The 17,858-nt window shown below is 36.5% G+C and overlaps 1 protein-coding gene across 1 annotated transcript in view; it reads left to right on the top strand.

Annotated features, from left to right (window-relative positions):
* Nucleotides 1-17,858, top strand: part of PDE3A (phosphodiesterase 3A) — a 370,530-nt gene that overhangs the window by 212,599 nt on the left and 140,073 nt on the right. Inside the window, exon 2 of the mRNA XM_061417690.1 lies at nt 8,994-9,044. Coding sequence (XP_061273674.1) covers nt 8,994-9,044 — 51 coding nt within the window. The remainder of the gene's footprint in view (nt 1-8,993; nt 9,045-17,858) is intronic.

Below are 17,858 nucleotides of genomic sequence, written 5' to 3'. Positions count from 1 at the left end.
CATAGAATCCTAGAGAGTAAAAACATAATGACTGAGGAGATTATAAAACAAATATGTCAAGGGAAGTATTCAAAGGGGACATGCCAAGGGTAAAGAAGAGCTTTAATTTGCTTAAGAAATTGAAAGTCCTGGGCTTCTCATAGTAACTGCAGTTAAAAAGCAACCCCTGCTCTTATGCATTTTATGACTCTTGAAAAACAAAACCCATGTGTTAAGGGACAGCACAATTATACTATGTACTATGACTAATACAAGGGCGCCTTTGTGGCCTATGGTATATGCTTCATAAATCCTGTTGTAGTGAATAAAATTGAACTAGAGATTGGGGAAGGAAGAATCTCTGGTCCTTGAGTATTTCTCTAGACAGTGTACTTTGTTATTTTTAACTAGTGGAGCTAATGATTAACATTTTGGGACAATTTCATACCAGAGGAAGGCAGTAAATTCCAAATAGAAACCTATGATTTCAAAGATGCTCTGTAGTGACCAAAATGGGAAGGAAATCCCAAAAAAAGGAGATATGTGTATACATAGGGCTGATTCACTTTGCTGTACAATAGAAACTAACACAACAAGGTAAAGCAACTAGACTTCTATAAATTTTTTTAAAAATTCAATGAAATTTTAGCTGCAGGATGCTCTGCTGCTTCTCAGCTCTCCCATTTCTGCTCCCATCTCACAGTCTTACACCTTCTGTGTCTTCTGTCTTGCTTGCCCCACCCCTGGATGTCTGTATTTCAGCTCTCCCACGTTATGCAGATCTCTGATAAATGTCACTTTTTCAGAAAGGACTTCTCTGATCTTTGTTGTTGTTGTTCAACAACAACAAGCTCAGTCATGTCTGACTCTTTGCGAACCCATGGACTGCAGCACATCAAGCTTCCCCTGTCCTTCACCATCTCCCGGAGCTTGCTCAAACTCATGTCCATTGAGCCAGTGATGCCATCCAACCATCTCATTCTCTGTCGTCCCCTTCTCCTCCTGTCTTCAATCTTTCCCAGCATCAGGGTTTCTTCTGCTTTTTTTTTTTTTTTTTGAGAGGTGGGTAGAGGGTGGGGGGCAGTTGGTGGGTCTCTTCTAATGAGTCAGCTCTTCACGTTAGGTGGCCAAAATATTGGAGCTTCAGCATCAGTCCTTCCGATGAATATTCAGGACTGATTTTCTTTAGGATTGAGTAGTTTGATCTCTTTGCAGTCCAAAGGACTCTAAAGAGTCATCTTCAACACCACAGTTCAAAAGCATCAATTCTTCGGTGTTCAGCCTTCTTTATGGTCCAACTCTCACATTCCTACTACCAGAAAAACCATAGCTTTGACTGTATGGAACTTTGTTGGCAAAGTAATGTCTCTGCTTTTTAGTATGCTGTCTAGGTTGGTCATAGCTTTTCTTCCAAGGAGCAAGCATCTTTTAATTTCATGGCAAGCATCTTAAATAATTTGTCACTTTTTCAGAAAGGACTTCCCTGATGTACTTACATAAAATTAGCTCTGTTGTCAGCCCCAACCCGCAGTTTCCCACCCGTTCTTTATCCATTATGTTACTGTAGTCATCTTTATAGCTTTATCATCTCCTGGTTTATGTTTATTTATGTTCTATCTCTTTTCATTAAAATTGTAAGAGCCAAGAGAATACAGATGCATCTTGATCTGTTCACTGATGATAGATTATGCCTAGAATAATTTCTTGCATATAATAGGAATGTAAGAAATACTTGTTTAGTGAATAGTGTTAAATAAAAAGAGAGTTTTATGTTATATTTCCCTGTATGTACTATACAGACTATATACACATATATAATAATAAATATATATTATACCATATAAATAATCGTATATAAATCATAGCACATATATATTATTTTTATGTTTTCAAAAATAGTAATTTTTTTAAAAATTCATTTGTTTTTTACTGAATATAGTTGATTTAAAATGTATTAGTTTCAGGTATACAGCAAAGTGATTCTGATATATATGTATATAAATAGCGCTGCACTGAATATTGGGATGCATGTATCTTTTTGAATTATGGTTTTCTCTGGATATATGCCCAGGAGTGGGATTGTTGGATCATATGGTATGTACTCAGTCGTGTCCAACTCTTTGCGACCCCATGGACTTCAGCCCACCAGGGTCCCTTGCCCATAGGGTTTACAAGCAGGAACACTGGAGTAGGAGATATGGTAGCTCTATTTTAGTTTTGTAAGGACCCTCCGTACTGTTCTCCATTGTGGCTGTACCAATTTACATTGCCACCCTCAGTGAAGAGAAAGGTTCCATTTTCTCCATACCCTCTTTGGCATTTGTTATTTGTAGACTTTTTGATGAGGGCCATTCTGACCTGTGTAAACACCTTTTAGTTTTAATTTGCATTTTGCTAATACTTACTGATGTTGAGCATCTCTTTTTGTGCCTTTTGTCCATCTGTATGTCTTCTTTGCAGAAATGTATGTTTAGGTCTTCTGCCCATTTTTTGAGCTGTAGGAGGTCTTTGTATATTTTAGATATTAATCCATTGTTGGTTGCATCATTTGCAAATATTTTCTCCCATTCTGTGGGTTTTCAACAAATGAAGTAGAAGAATGGTTTACTTGAGAGTAATGTGAGGATAACCATGTGACTGTTACCCTCCATCATTATATTTTTTCATATTTGAAAACTCTTGCCTCTTTAGGACATGCAAAGAATATATGTTTTAAATTTTGCATTCAGTTGTGGTTTCCTACAGCTTTCATCCCTTTAGTAATAGCTCTGGTGATGCTTTTTCACCCAAGAAGTCCTTAAAAGGACATTCATGATTATAGTAACACACAAAAAACAATAGGAGAACATAGCATGGGGAAAAATATAAATGAGGAAGGAAAATATTTTGCCTACAGAAACACACATTCGGCTATCTGCATTTCTCATATTATTAAAAATATCTTTGCTTGGTTGAAACCATTTTGTTTCCATGCTAACTTCTCATTTGCTTCCCCTGTGAACTTTTTAAATTCCAAGTTTGGCAGCAGTTTTGTTTTCCTTGGAACTAAGTACTGTGTAACATTCTGTTAGCTAAAGGCAGTGATGTAGAAATTGATTATTAAAAATAAAAGAGGAATTTATTTCATAAGGATGAAAATTACTTAGTGTCAAGGAAGTTATGATTTTCAAGATGCTTTACATAACAAATTATGTTTCTTTGCAAGGAAGTACATTTTGTTTCCTGGGAATAAATTTAAGCATCTTCTTTTTACCCATCCTGATTAATGAGAACTGAGAATGAAGGAAAGGTATACAGTTTTAAAGAGAATTCCTTCTGTTTGCCATGTGTAGTCATAAACTTGGTGACCTGTATGTCCTCAAACTTCCTGGTTAAATGTTTATTAAAATATTATTACCCAGAGGAGTACTCACAGTTAAATAGCCAAGAGGGTATTTTTTATAGACAGTGAAAGACATTTTTTTCTTCCTAAATTATGAAGCCCTGTACTCTTTATCAAACAGAATATATTTGAATTTCCCATTTATTTTTCATGTTTTAGTCTTACTTTTTCTCTCTCTGTCTCTTCTGTATTTCTAGATCCTTTGTATAACAGATTATAAAATCAGAAAAATTCCTCCTTCAAAAACAGTATCATGTCATATTAATAAACTTTCTGTCTCTTTTCCCAGAGTGGCCTAGGTATCATACTGCTGTTCACTTATCTTGAACATTTAGTCCATATAAACTCAATTGCACAAAGAAAAAAAAAAAGATTCCACAAATTCTACTTCTGTTCCTCATTGTCCATGCATGACCCATTTCTGTCTTTCATCTAATCCCATGATAATATCAAATGACTACGTTGGACGTCTGCAACTTAACACTGATTTTACCTATTGATTCAAAGGATGTTTTGACTTTCTCACTGGTGTGACGTCAACATCAATTTGCATGGAATTCTGTAATTCATTGACTTATGGTGCAAGTTCTTTTCTTCAGTATTTATTATAACTGACTAATTTTTTTTTCATTTGTCCTGATCATTAGTAAAGAGAGTGGGGCTAGGGAGGTATTGCTGTACTTTCTAAAACTTTTAGTCTATGGTTCTGGTTTAATGGGAATACTGATGAGCTGTCAAATGCTTCATTTTAATTTAAATAATCTGTAGTATTAAGTCAGGCAGTTTTTCATACTATGAATAGCTCTTTTAAAAATAATACTGAAAGAATGGTGTTCATTTTAGTCTTGGATCCATGATCTGAGGACAGTACCGTAAAATAAATAATGTAAATAGTGTAAACATTTCAGATGCTATCATCTACTAATATGAAGCTGATCCTCACTCACCCCTCACCTGTGCCAGGTATGCAATGATCTTGGGAAGGAATAGAGCCCTGACGCCCTAACCAGTACCTACTCCTCCACCTGTCATCATTAAATATTCTCCCTTAAATTAGTATAAGTGGATTACAAATTATGTTTATTATTTATTTACTTCTTTTTATTTTTATACACATGCATATGCACTCCACTGCAGTACTCTTGCCTGGAAAATCCCATGGATGGAGGAGCCTGGTGGGCTACAGTCCATGGGGTCGCTAAGAGTCAGACTCAACTGAGCAACTTCACTTTCACTTTTCACTTTTATGCATTGGAGAAGGAAATGGCAACCCACTCCAGTGTTCTTGCCTGGAGAATCCCAGGGACGGGGGAGCCTGGTGGGCTGCCGTCTATGGGGTCGCACAGAGTCGGACACGACTGAAGCGACTTAGCAGCAGCAGCAGCATACTGAGTTTCTTTCACTTCTAATAAAATTAGTTGTTTCCCATAAACCTCTTGACTTGATATTTATTGTGTAAATTGTCCTTATCCTTTCTTCCAGTTATCTACTAGGGTTGTATTTCTTTAAAATGTGTAGAGTTCTTAGTGGACTGAAGATGTTATTCTTTACCTGCCATTTACTGTCGATATTTTACCAGTGTGACATTTGTGAAGGCACTTGAAGGTTTCAGGTATCCTGATCAATTGATCTGACTTTTTTCTAAATTTGGAAATTCTTTTTTTTATTCCAAGATAGTTTAAGTATTTGTTTTCATTTTGTTCTAATACTTACAGTTTAATCTTTTTAAAATAACTCTATTTATCTACTGTTTTTAATATGGGTTCAGCTCTATATTTTTTTCTTTTTTCCATTGATTGAATAATTCATCAAAAACTCATTAATTTTTGTATTTTCTTTTTCACTTTTTTTTTTTACTACATGTACTTAATTTATTTCAGAACTGTCCACTACATTTCATTCATTTATATTTTGAGTCATGAAGCATTATCCTATAATTTGAATTAAATTTTATTATTTTAATATACTTTAATAACCACTAGGGCATATTTATCCCTTCTGGTATTTTGATTCTTAGTTTATTCTCTCAGATAAAATTTGGGTTCTTTTTTTTTTCAATATCTTTAAAAAATGCAAACAACTTTTGATTGAAATTGAGTTAAACCTATAAATTTATTTGGGTAGAAATGAACATAATTTTATTGAATTAACTTCTCAAACAGCATTTTATGTTCATCAGTGAAGCTTTACCATTTCCATGTATGATTATCAAACATTTCTTGATAATGTTCAAAAGCATAATACTTTTTGTTGCTATTATGAACAGCTTCTTTGTCTTTTGTTGTCAAAGTCAATGCAATTGAATAGAAAAACTAATATATATAAACATGCTTTACAATATGTTTTGTTAGCATGACAGCTTCTTATTGGTAAGGAGTTCTTTCAGTGCTACACATGACTAGTGAGTGACTAGACAGAGAAATGGAATTTATTCCTCTTGGTTGATATCTTGCATTTTCTTAATATTCTTCATGGTAAATGTTATTTTTGGCAAATAAATATCATGATCTGAAGGAAAGTAGCTCAATGCTGTTACAATTCTGGAAGTAACTTGATAATGTCTTATAGTCTGTGTTTTTATAAAAATCTATATTTGTAACTTTGGGGGCATACTTCAGATTAAATAATTTTTGCTCCTTAGAACTCTCATATTTTTGTGATTTATCAAAACAGAATTTAAAATTATTGATATTTTGGGCTTCTGGTTCTTATTATTTCTGACAGTAGGCTAGGCTACACTAGCAGATTTCTGCAGGATGTTTTGTTAAAAAACTACAAGTTTAATACCACGTAAATAAAGCTTAACATGGTTTAACATCTCTCTAGAATGTTCTTGACACAGACTAGGAAAGCTGTACATTAGCAGACTTGTTTAGTCATACAATGATATTAAAATATCCTCAAAACAAAGAGTAATTGAAATATTAGCTATCAAGCCAGAAGTTGATTTTTTTTTTTCAATCTGTTTTCAGGACACAAGTTAACCTTAAAAATGCATTCTAATATACAATAGGTACAGACAAATAATTTTTGATTCCACTATACAAGGTACTTAGAATAGTTAAATTCATACAGTCAGAAAGTACATTGTTAGATGCAGGGGTAGTGGTTAGGTTGGGGAGGACTTAGTGTTTAATGGGGACAGTTTCACAGTTGAGGAAAATGAAAGATTAGGGAGATGGCTGATGGTGAGAGTTGCACAACAATGTGAATGTACTTAGTGTCATAGAAATATACAGTTAAATATGGTTAAAATAGTGTGTTATGTGACTTTTACAATAATAAAAAAGAATTTTTAAAAAGAGATGTATTACTTTAGATATGTTAATTTATATTCATGAGGGCTATTTAATACCTTACTGTTAAAACATAGGTTTCAAAAAGCCTGCTGCTGCTGCTAAGTTGAACACTTCAGTTGTGTCCGACTCTGTGCGGCCCCATAGACGGAAGACCACAGGCTCCCCCGTCCCTGGGATTGTCCAGGCAATGACACTGGAGTGGGTTGCCATTTCCTTCTCCAAGACATGAAAGTGAAAAGTGAAAGTGAAGTCTCTCAGTCATGTCTGAATCTTAACGACCCCATGGACTGCAGCCTACCAGGCTCCTACAGTCCATGAAAGAGTAGAAACTGTTGCCATGTAAATAGGTATAATTTAATTTACTGTCAAGAATTTGCTGGCAAGATTTTAATTTACTGGCAAGAATACGCAGAAGAACTATACAAAAAAGATCTTCATGACACAAATAATCACGATGGTGTGATCACTCACCTAGAGCCAGACATCCTGGAAAGCGAAGTCAAGTGGGTCTTAGGAAGCATCACTATGAACAAAGCTAGTGGAGGTGATGGAATTCCAGTTGAGCTATTTCAAATCCTGAAAGATGATGCTGTGAAAGTGCTGTACTCAATATGTCAGCAAATTTGGAGAACTCAGCAGTGGCCACAGGACTGGAAAAGGTCAGTTTTCATTCCAGTCCCAAAGAAAGGCAATGCCAAAGAATGTTCAAACTACCGCACAATTGCACTCATCTCACACTCTAGCAAAGTAATGCTCAAAATTCTCCAAGCTAGGCTTCAACAGTACATGAACCGTGAACTTCCATATGTTCAGGCTGGATTTAGAAAAGGCAGAGGAACAGAGATCAAATTGCCAACATCCGCTGGATCATTGAAAAAGCAAGAGAGTTCCAGAAAAACATCTACTTCTGCTTTATTAACTACGCCAAGGCCTTAGACTGTATAATCACAACAAACTGTGGAAAACTGTCCAAGAGATGGGAATTCAGGACCACCTGACCTGACTCTTGAGAAATCTGTATGCAGGTCAGGAAGCAACAGTTAGAACTGGACTTGGAACAACAAACTAGTTCCAAATCGGAAAGGAGTACATCAAGGCTGTATATTGTCATCCTTCTAATTTAACGTATATGAAGAGTACATCATGAGAAATGCTGGGCTGGAGGAAGCACAAGCTGGAATCAAGATTGCTGGCAGAAATATCAATAACCTCAGATATGCAGATGACACCACCTTCATGACAGAAAGCAAAGAAGAACTAAAGAGCTTCTTGATGAAAGTGACAGAAGAGAGTAAAAAAGTTGGATTAAAACTCAACATTCAGAAAACTAAGATCATGGCATCCAATCCCATCACTTCATTTCAAATAGATGGGGAAACAGTGGAAACAGTGACAGACTTTATTTTAGGTGGCTCTAAAATCACTGCAAATGGTGACTGCAGCCATGAAATTAAAAGATGCTTGCTCTTGGAAGAAAAATTATAAATAACCTAGACAGCATATTAAAAAGCAGAGACATTACTTTGCCAACAAGGGTCCATCTAGTCAAAGTTATGGTTTTTCCAGTAGTCATGTGTGGATGTGAGGGTTGGACCGTAAGGAAAGGTGAGTTCCAAAGAATTGATGCTTTTGAACTGTGATGTTGAAGAAGACTCTTGAGAGTCCCTTGGAGTGCAAGGAGAGCAAGCCAGTCCATCTTAAAGGAAATCAATCCTGAATATTCATTGGAAGAACTGATGCTGAAGCTGAAACTCCAATAGTTTGGTCACCTGATGTGAAGAACTGACTCATTTGAAAAGACTCTGATGCTGGAAAAGATTGAATGCAGAAGGAGAAAGGGATGACAGAAGATAAGATGGTTGAATGGCATCACCGACTCAATGGACGTGAGTTTCAGTAAGCTCTGGGAGTTGGTGATGAATACGGAAACCTGGTCTGCTGCAATCCATGGGGTCACAAAGAGTCAGACACGACTGTGTGACTGAACTGAACTGAATTGAATTTACTGTCATTCCTATATTTTCTTGACCTCTGGGGGTTTCCAGGGGGCACTAGTGGTAAAGAGCCCTCCTACCAGTGTAGGAGTCATAAGACAAGCAGGTTTGATCTCTGGGTTGGGAAGATTCCCTGGAAGAGGGTGTGGCAACTCACTCTAGTACTCTTGTCTAGAGAATCCTGTGGACAGAGTAGTCTGGAAAGCTAAAGCTATTTAATACCTTACTATTGAAACATAGGTTTCAAAAGTCTATTATTCTATAAAAGAAAGACTATAAATTGTTGACATATAAAATAGGTATCATTTAATTTACTGCCATTATTACATTGTCTTACAGCTCATGGGGCATTCAGAATGGGACCACAAACGAGGGCCACGAGGATCACAGGTAAGTTTCTTTTCCTTTTTTGCATTTTTGTTGCAAACACGGAGCCATGACTTTTCTAAAACTCAAGAAATGAGGACAGAGAAGAAGAGGCACAGCAGTCATGCCATTTGTTTTCATTTTACTTAGCTGTAATTAAAGTCTGGTTTCAGATCCCAAGGGCAGATATCAGTATATTCCTCTGAAGAGCTTTCTAGTATCCCAGATTTGTTGTGTTCGTGTTCCTCTCAATAGAGATTTTATATTCATCTCATCTCTACAGAATTTATTTTGATCAGCAGCCTACTCTCTTGATTTTATGCACTTCCTTTGATAATTTTTCCATGTATTTCTTCTTGTCTCTATCTTCCTGGTTTTGGTTAAATATTTTGAAATATAATCACAGTAAACCCTGAACTAATTACAGATTTTGTCTCTAAATGAACTGTCTTCATCTTAAGGAAATAGAAAGATGAAAGGACCTATTATTTAGGAAAAGAAACAAATTATAAACCTTTCTATATTGCCAGACTGTTCTCATTGTCTTACTTTATGTCTTAGGCAAGGAGAAATATTCCATGACGCATTTATGCTTTTTAATGACCTAATTAGACAATGTGGATTTGTTTTGCTTTCATAATTACTTTGCCTGACAGAATAAAGGCTGAATTTTACACTGAGGAAATTATCTCTCCTCCTAGGGTACTTTGTGAAGAAATAGAAAAATCACTTTTCTCTTCGTTGCCTGCACTTACCTGACTGTAAACATGCCAAATAAAAAATAACACTAAAAAAAATGGTTAAGAGAAAGAGAATTGGATGTGCAGTACTGCATAAGAAAAATCATTTTGAAATATGAAATTCTCCCCAGGGTTTTATCAAGTTGACATGACCTGTGCTGTCATTAAGTTTTCATGGATAACAGCTTAATTTAGGTCACTGAGAAAGTACAACCAAGTCAGTCAGTTGTTTTTAGTGGCAAGTTTAATAGCTGTGTTTTCATTTTTGTCTGATATCAATTTGATTAGTAGATAATATAAATCAGTCCAATTAAATCAGCATTATCCAAAAGAATGTATGCCTCGCTTTCCCTTACTCTTACTTCTCTCTTTCTATTTTTCTCCAACAACTCACCCTTTGTACACATTTAATATTTTAAATCAGAATTTGCTGCCAAATTGGTCATGAATACACAGTAAATTGTTTGTAATTCTAGATCTATCACAGGTAAAGATGAGCACCAGCAAGAAACCCCAGGTTTCTGGGATAAGGGGGCTTCCCAGGTAGCATAGTGGTGGAGAATCCATCTGCCAATGCAGGAGACACAAGAAACATGGGTTTGATCCCCTGGCTCAGGAAAATCCCCTGGAGGAGAAAATGGCAACCCATTCCAGTATTCTTGCCTGAAATAGTCCATGGAGAGAGGAGCCTGGTGGGCTATAGTCCATGGGGTCACAAAGAGTCAGGCATGATTTACCAACTAAACAACAACAGCAGAGTATACCTTTATCTCACCTTGATTCTCAACTCAGATAAAAATTGTCAATGTCAAAAGCAAAAACAGTACGTATACATATAACTGATTCAGATTGTTGTACGGCAAAAACCTACACAGCATTGTAAAGCGATTATCCTCCAATTAAAAAGCAAATAAGTGTTTTAAAAAGCAAGAACATACACTCCAAAATTAAAAAGATACCAATTACAACAGAATAGTTTATTGGGAAATTCTAGATAAATTAAGCACAGAGTAAAACCTCTAATTCTAATTCCCCACCAGAGGGGGGCGGGGAAGATACTGTACTTATGTTTTAGATCATCAATCTCTTCTTATCTTGCTATTACTTCCTTGAACAATATGTCTAAAGCCTTTCAGCCATTTGAAAGGAATTGCTGACTGCATTTGAATACAGACCTCTAAGTATTTTACTAACACCACAAGGCCTCACTCAAATACCATCTCTTTAGGAAAAGAAAAGATTTAGTTTAATTGAAGACAGGTTTTTGACCACTTACTATGCGGACCGCACTGTGGTAGGTCTCAGTCTGAGGGAAAACCGAGAGACAAGTTTATTGTGTTCAGAGAGCTTACAAGGTATAGTTGGAAATAGAGCAATACTTGAGTAGATAATGTGCCTATAAGGCAGAGTGGTAGATGTAAAATTAATTATATAAACAAAGTATGATAAGAGTTTAGGTGGGACAGATTGTTGATTTATGCCTAGTGGAAATGGGAAATTTTGGTGGTGTCTGAGGTGAGCCTTCAAGGTGGTGTTACAAGATTTTAGAAGTGTAAAGAGGGAAAGGAAAAGCCTGAGGAAAAAGTCTGAACTGGCAAAGTGTGGGGTTGTTTGGATATGTGTGAACTTTCTTTATAACTGCTTTATAAAACCTGACTGGCTAGGGACCGTTGCAGGAACTCCTGTGAAGGAATGATCCAGAGAATGTCATTTTTTATTGATTAGATGAGGAAGAAGTAAGGAGCGTCAGGAGTGTGAAATCCTGTACTTCACAGATGAGTGCCAGTAACCCAAGCCTGTTCACAGGGAAAATAATGAGGTTAGTGTTTACATTGTTGAGTGAGAAGTGAAGATGACAATCCCAAAAGGGAATTTCAGACGGACATTTGAGATGCTGTTCTGGGCTCTGTAGTCAGATGAAAGGGCTTCTCTGGTGGCTCAGCAGTAAAACATCTGCCTGCAATGCAGAAGTCCATCTACAATGCAGGAGACACGGGTTCGATCCCTGGATCAGGAAGATCCCTGGGAGAAGGAAATGGCAACCTACTCCAGTATTCTTGCCTGGGAAATCCCATGGACAGAGGAGCTTGGAGAGCTCCAGTCCATGGGGTCACAAGAGTCGGATATGACTTAATGACTGAACCACCACCACAGCCAGATGAGAGCAGAAGATGTGAACTAAAGAGTACCAGACAATAGGGTTACATCAGGCAATAGATCCCAGAAGAAGAACATGAAAAGAGAAAAACAGAAGAAAGGCTGATTCTTGAGGAAGGCTCAGCATACAGGCTGAGAGGAGCCTGGGGATGGAGTTAAAACATACACACAGGCTCAGTGGAGACCAGAGGAAGGAGAACTAATGCAGAATTGAAAGTAGTGAGCATACTGACAAGCTACACTCAAAAGAGGGCTGAGACCACAAACACAGGTTCAAGAAAACAAAAAATAACATGGGAAATGCAATTGAATGTAGTGATGAGCAGGCCATTAGTGGGCTCTCAGAATGCACTTTCAGTCAAGCAGTGGTGGAAAGCAGAATACAGAAATTAAGAAGAGAGTTAGTGTGAGGTGGGGCTTCCCTGATGGCTCAGTTGATAAAGAATCTGCCTGCAATGCAAAAGATCTAGCTTGGATCACTGGGTCAGGAAGAGCCCATGGAGAAGGGAATGGCTATCCACTCCAGTATTCTTTCCTGGAAAATTCTATGGACAGAGGACCCTAGCAGACTACAGTCCATGGGGTGGCAGAGTCGGGCACGACTGAATGACTAACACATTCACTTAACTTTCACTTTTTGGTGTGAGATAGTGGAAAGGTCTCGTGGAGGAGTTTTGTTTTAAAAGAAAAGTAGAATTAAAAAAGAGGTGAAAAATGACAAGGTCCCAGTGTATGGCAGTGAGCTATATTCAATATCCTGTGATTAACCATAATGATAAAGAATATAAAAAAAGAATGGTGATGGTTTAGTTGCTAAGTCATGTCAGACTCTTGAGACCCCATGGACCATTCAATATCCTGTGATTAACCATAATGGTAAAGAATATAAAGAAGAATGTATGTGTGTATAACTGAATCACTTTGCTGTAGGGCAGAGATTAATACAACATTGTAAATCAGCTATACATCAGTAAAAAAAAGAAATAGCAATAGAAGTGAGGAAACTTTTTTTATGCCAAGATGAGATATATGTCTTACTAACTGTTAATAGCAAAGAGAATCAGTGTAGAGGAGAAACACTGGAAGTTCTCAATAATGACCTATTTAAGGACTGAGAAAACAGTGTAGTTCAGGGCAGGGAATGCACTTTCTCTCAAAGTGGTCCTTTGACACCCATTTATGTGTTTTTCTTACACTCAACCAGTCCCTACCCTGAACCCTTCCATTTACTCTAGTTCAGAAAAACTGACCATGTTCTTAAACGAATTATTACATCCACCAATAAGCACTAATGAAGAAGCTTTGTAAAGAAAGTAGAGAGATTTATACCAGAACAGGAGACAATAAATGGGGATAGGTAGTACAAAAATGAAATGTTATTTAGTCGCTAAGTCATGTCTAACTCTTGCAACCTCATGGACTGTAGCCCACCAGGTTCCTCTGTGCATGGAGTTTCCCAGGCAAGAAGACTGGAGCGGGTCGCCAATTCCTTCTCTAGGGAACCTTCTGACCCAGGGATCAAACTCACGTCTCCTGCATTGCACGCAGATTCTTTTACCCCTGGTAGTTCAGCTAATAAAGAAACTGCCTGCAGTGTGGGAGACCTGGGTTCAACCCCTGGTTTGGGAAGATTCCCTGGATAAGGGAATGGCTACCCACTCCAGTACTCTTGCCTGGAGAACTCCATGGACAGAGAAGCCTAGTAAGCTACAGTCCATGGGGTCACAAAGATTCAGATGTGACTGAGCAATTTTCACTTTCTTTTACCACTGAGCCACTAGGGAAATACTTTGAGCCTGATAACTTCAGTTTTCTTGGTAGAGAAAGAGTATATAAACTTGGGGATATTACAGTGGAAAACCTTGAATGGCAGAAAATATATGAAGTACATTTGTTTTAGATTTCCAAAAATGGGGACTGACTTGGTGTGTGAGCATCAGTATACCTGGTAGATAGCAGTGGGCTGTCACACATGTAAGGGGCAGCCTGCAAGACATATATTGGTGTTTTTCATGTAAAAAACACCAATATATGTCTTGCACTGTTTTTAACCTTCAAGGAGTCAAAAACAAACTAAACAATTTTGGCCTTCAGGAAGGAAGTATACAGTTTTATCTAAAGTCGGTATTAGCTAGGAGGAAAAAAAAAATCATCAGCTTGTATTGAGAACATTCATCATGACCAGGATAAAGTTAAACTTCTGACTTTCCTCCTATGTGCTTTCTAGACAGAAGTTTTTCTCAAATTTGATGTCGTCTTTCAAAATTATATATGTATTATCACAAATAATAAAGTGTACCTTTCATATAAAATGCTTATAGAACAGTGAATATCTTACTTCAAGTTAAATTCAGCTCTTAATTGTATATGACTCTTCAAACTCAGCAAGAATTTAATTAACATTTATTTATTTACTCTATTCTCAATAATTCTGTGACATAATTTGTCAGCTTACTCACACATTCAGGCTAATGGTTTCTTCTTCCTTTTCTTTTTTTTCCTTTTAGTATAAGCTCTCAGATACTAGATCATCCAAATTAGGGCAGATGCTAAATGATATATAAACTTCAGCAGCAGGCAGAACTCTTTTTCTGGCAGCGTTCCCAGTAATACCAAATGAAGTCAGAGGATAAAATTCTCAGAAGGCAATTAAGTGTTTTTCTTGTTTTGTTTTCTCTTTGCTATAAATTCTTGAAGAAAAGCTTTTCAGTGGAAAGTTAAGAGAGATAATAGAAAATTGTTCTCCTTTGAAAAGCTTACGAGAGGTAAGAGGGCATTGAAGGAACCAATAGTTTCCTTGTTACTTAGCTAAGAGTCTTTGTGGGAAAAGATCACTTTGATTTGTGAATTATACTAGGAATTTTAATGTACTGGGGCATGTACTAGGAACATTTTAACATACTAGCAATCGGTGGGCCTGTATTAATCAATAGTTAGAGACTAGCAGGTTCTTTCGTCATTTAGTGCAGTTTTGATACCTTTAACTATCAGTACAGACAAACAGATTCTGTGGTCATTTAGTGTGTGTGTATGTCTGTGTGTAGTATACATACACTAATAATATATATACTAGCAACCAAGCTTTATTAATTACACTTAAGACCACTTTTTGAAGACACAACTTATGTGTGATATGTTTAGTCTTCAAATAATTGAGGTATATTTTTAGACATGAAATTCTGGTTTGTCTTTCTAAGTGATTGAATTATAGTATGTACAACACAAGAAAATAGCTGAATATTCTGGTGGGAAAAAAGGTAATAGGTAGCAATAGACTTTTAGTATGCTTAAAAATGAAATGGAACTATAATGCACTACAATTTATGGGATTATATTAGGTTGGCCGAAAAGTTTATTCAGGTTTTCTGTAACATCATACAGTAAAACCCAAATGAATTTTTTTGGCCAACCCAATAGCAAGAGCAGTTCTAAGAAAGCAGTTCCTGGAAATAAATGCCTACCTCTATGAATAATTATATGCCAACAAACTGAGCAGCTTAGAAGTAATGGATGAATTCCTAGGAGCATACAATGTACGAAGACTGAACCATGAAGAAACAGAAAATCTGAACAGACCAATAATTTAAAACCTTTCAGGATGGGGAACACATGTATACCTGTGGCGGATTCATTTTGATATTTGGCAAAACTAATACAATTATGTAAAGTTTAAAAACAAAATAAAATTAAAAAAATAAATAAATAAATAAAACCTTCCAACAAAGAAAAACCAAGGCCAGAAGGTTTCACTGGTGAATTCTACTAAACATTAACACAAACTTCTGCCAATCCTTTTCAAAGTCTTCCAAAGAATGGAAGAGGTGGGAATACTTCTGAACTCATTTTATGATGCCAGCATTTTGTTGATACCAAAACCAGAAAAGGACATGAGAAGAGAAATGTAAGTCATTACCCCTGTGAACATAGGTGCAAAAGTCCTCAACAAAATATTAGTAAACTGAATTCAACAATACATTAAAATGATCATACACCATGATCAAGTAGAATTTATTCCAGGGAAGCAAGGATAGTTCAACATCTGCAGATCAGTCAGAGTGACATACCACATTAATAGAAGAGAGAATAAGATTCTTATGATCATCTCAATAAATGCAGAAAAGCAACTGACAAAATTCAACATCCATTTATGATGTGTGTGTGTGTATATATATATATATATATATATATATATATATATATATACCTCTCAACAGTGTGGTTATAGGGGTAACATGCCTCAATATCCTAAAGGCCATATGTGACAAACTCAGAGCTCACATCTCACTGCATCAGCTTTTCCTCTAAGAACAGGAACATGACAAGGATCCCCACTCTCTCTTCTTTTATTCAACATAGGATGGAAAGTCCTAGCCAGAACAATTAAGCAAGAAAATAAATAAAAGGCATCCAAATTGGAAAGGAAGAAGTAAAATTGTTACTATATACAAATGACATGATGTCAGATCTAGAAAACCCTAAAAGTGAAGTGAAGTGAAGTTGCTCAGTCATGTCCGACTCTTTGCCAGCCCATGGACTGTAGCCCACCAGGCTCCTCCATCCATGGAATTTTCTAGGCAAGAGTACTGGAGTGGGTTGCCATTTCCTTCTCCAGGGGATCTTCCCGACCCGGGGATCGAAGCCAGGTCTCCCGCATTGCGGGCAGACGCTTTACCATCTGAGCCACCAGGGAATCAACCAGAAAACCCTAAAGACCTCATCAAAAAGCTGTTAGAACTAACAAATTCATTGACGTTTCACAATATAAAATGAATACCAAAAATTCTGTTGTTTCTTTACAATAATAACAAAGTATCAGAAATAAAAATAAAGCAGTTCCACTGACAATGCATCAAAAATAACAAAATACCTAAAATAAATTTAACCAAGGAGGTGAAAGAACTGTGTATAGATAATTACAAGATATTAATGAAAGCAATTGAAGAAGACACAAAGAAATGGAAAGATATTCTGTGCTCATAAATTAGAAGAATCAGTATTATTAAAATGTCCATAATATCCAAATCAATTTACATATTCAATGCAATCCCTATCAAAATTCCAGTGGTATTTTTCAGAGAATATAATAGACATTCCTAAAATTTGTATGTAACTAAAATATTTAAAATAGCCAAGCAATCTTGAGGAAGAAGAATAAAGCTTAGCATATCACACTCCCTTATTTCAAACTATATTACAAATATGTAGTAATCAAAGGGCTTCTCTGGTGGTTCAGAGGTAAGGAATCTGCCTGCAATGCAGGAGCCATATGAGACACAGATTCAGTCATGTGTTGGGATGATTCCCTGGAGGAAGGCATGGCAACCCTCTCCAGTATTCCTGCCCGGAGAATCCTATGGACAGAGGAGCCTAGCAGACTACAGTTCATGGGGTCGCAAAGAGTGAGACGCAACTGAAGTGACTTAGCAGGCATAGTAATCAAAACACTGTATTACGTTAAAACAGACACACAAATCAATGGAACAGAGTAGAGAGCCCAGAAATAAACCCTCACATATATTTATGACAAAGTAGCCAAGAATATACAAAGATGATAGGACAGTCTCCTTAATAAATGGTGTTGAGAAAATTGAAGAACCACACACAAATAAAACTGGACCACTCTCTTACACAACATACAAACGTTAATTCAAAATGGATTGAAGACTTGAAGGTAAGATCAGAAGCCATAAAACTCTAGAAGATAAGTGGCAACCTCCTTGATTTAGATTGTGGTAATGATTTTTTTAACACCCAAAGCAAAACCAATAAAAGCAGAAATAAACAAGCAGTACTATATCAAGCTAAAAATCTTCCTCACAGCAAAAGAAATCATAAACAAAATGAAAAGGCAGCTTACTGAATAGGAGGAAATATTTACAAATCATGTATCTAACAAATGGCTGATACCCGAAATATATAAAGAGCTTATACAACACAATAG

The sequence above is a fragment of the Bos javanicus genome, chromosome 5, assembly GCF_032452875.1.
Source record: "Bos javanicus breed banteng chromosome 5, ARS-OSU_banteng_1.0, whole genome shotgun sequence".
NCBI lineage: Eukaryota > Metazoa > Chordata > Mammalia > Artiodactyla > Bovidae > Bos > Bos javanicus.
Note: the sequence above shows the minus strand (reverse complement) of the source record. Positions and strands in the feature narration are given on the sequence as shown.